The sequence below is a fragment of the Aureococcus anophagefferens genome (genome assembly GCF_000186865.1).
Source record: "Aureococcus anophagefferens unplaced genomic scaffold AURANscaffold_1312, whole genome shotgun sequence".
Taxonomy (NCBI): Eukaryota; class Pelagophyceae; order Pelagomonadales; family Pelagomonadaceae; genus Aureococcus; species Aureococcus anophagefferens.
The window spans coordinates 1-1,652 of NW_008706355.1; the positions used below are offsets into that span (position 1 = coordinate 1).

Consider the following 1,652-nt stretch of genomic DNA (forward strand, 5'->3'; position numbering starts at 1 on the left):
CCGCGCGCGCGCCGACATGGAGGAGCCCGTCTTAGCAACGAAGGCGCGCCGAGTGTTCGGATCAGAGGAGCTTCTTCGAGCGGAAGAAGGAGCGGAGGTAGATGATCTGCCAGCACGCCGTCGCGAAGAGCACGCCCATGGAGATGACGCCGAAGAGCTCGACGCGGTCGCGGCCGCTCTCGGACGCGTCGCGCAGGTCGGACTCGCGCTCGATGGCCGCGTCCATCTCCGCGGCGATGTCCTTGAGCATGTGCTCGCTGTCGTCGAGCTGCTTCTCGACGGGCCCGAAGACGCTGTCGCTGACGCCGTCGTAGTCGCGCACGCCCCAGCCCTGGTCCACGGCGATGGACACGCGCTGGGGCTTGCTGTGGTGGTTCTCGACGCAGGCCTTGTGCAGGCCGGGCACCTTGGTCGTGAACGAGAACGTCTTCTCCGTGAAGTCGAGGCTCTCGCTCCACATCAGCTTCTTCCGCGGGTTCTTCACCGTCACGCGCACCTTGCTCGACTTCGTGGGGTCCGCCTTGTGCTTCTCGGACCCCATGACGACGAAGGACCACTTGCCCAGCGAGTCGTCGGGGAACTCCTCGCCGACGCAGCGCTTCGACGTCGCCGGCACGTCGACCATGACGAAGTCGCTCTCGGCGTTGAGCAAGTGCGCGAGCCAGCCCAGGGCCGCGAGGGCTAGCCTTCGGCGCGCGACCATGACCGCGGAGGCGACCGGCGGCGCGCGCGAGCTCTGCCGGGAGAGGCGGTATTTCCCTGCCGCGGGACGGTCCGTCGCCGCGCGGCGACGGACACTTCAAGCAAAAAGGCAAGCGCTTTTCGTTAAAGGAGTGGCTGCCCGAGAGCGTCAAACCAGGCGACGGACCTCGTCTTCAGCGCCTATTTCACCGCGTTCTCCATCTCCAAGGCCGCGGCCCGCCATGATTCCCGGCGACTTCGACGACGCTGCGCTCTTGGAGCACGACATCGACGTCGACGGGCAAGATGATCCACTGCGCGCGCATCGCGTCGCGCTCGAAGAGGCCGCGCAGCACGAGGCGAAGATCAAGGCGAAAATGAGCGAGGTGGAGGCCGAGCTGAAAAAGATGAAGGACTCGAGGAAGGGCAAGGGGTCCGGCAACCCGGGGAAGGAGCACTCGAAAAAGAAACGGATGCTCGAGGGCCAGCTCAAGGAGCTGCAGGAGGGCAAGTTGCCCGCGGCCAACGCGGGTCTCCGCAAGAAGAAGCGCGTGCTCGAGGGGCCGGCGCTGGCGCGCGCAGTAGCGCAGGACGCGGAGCACCACGCTGCGCCGGCGCGGCCGCCCGTGGGCACGACGGCGAAGGCCGCGCGCGTCGCGGCGCCGCGGATTATGTCGGGCGCGCTGCCGGCCAACGCCGCGGACGAGGACTCGGACGACGGCGCCGAGGACGAGGACGAGGAGATCGTGACGGAGAACCCGACCTACTACAAGATCCCGCTCGGCCAGAGGCTCTGGATCGATAAGGTCAAGAAGGACGTGAAGGGCACGTCCAGCGGCCCGTCGAACGTGCTCGCCCAGCGGCGCCGCGCCACGTTCGAGCCCCCGGACCCCGACCTCGAGCCGACGTTCCTGGGCGCGATGAAGATCCACATCTTCGCCCCCCACCTCACCGACGGCAAGCCGAAGCCG

The 1,652-nt window shown here is 67.6% G+C and overlaps 2 protein-coding genes across 2 annotated transcripts; one reads left to right on the forward strand and one right to left on the reverse strand.

Moving 5' to 3' along the window:
* Window positions 1–61: 61 nt before the first annotated feature.
* On the reverse strand, window positions 62–703 carry AURANDRAFT_35591 (hypothetical protein; the record flags this gene model as incomplete). Its single annotated transcript, XM_009045057.1, has 1 exon — window positions 62–703. One exon carries the CDS (start codon window positions 701–703, stop codon window positions 62–64), a length of 642 nt encoding a protein of 213 aa, XP_009043305.1.
* Window positions 704–923: 220 nt separating this feature from the next.
* AURANDRAFT_69296 (expressed protein) lies at window positions 924–1,588 on the forward strand (the record flags this gene model as incomplete). The annotated part of the gene is made up of 1 exon (XM_009045056.1): window positions 924–1,588. A coding segment is annotated over one exon (665 nt), but the record flags the coding sequence as incomplete, so codon positions are not given.
* Between the last annotated feature and the right edge of the window lie 64 nt (window positions 1,589–1,652).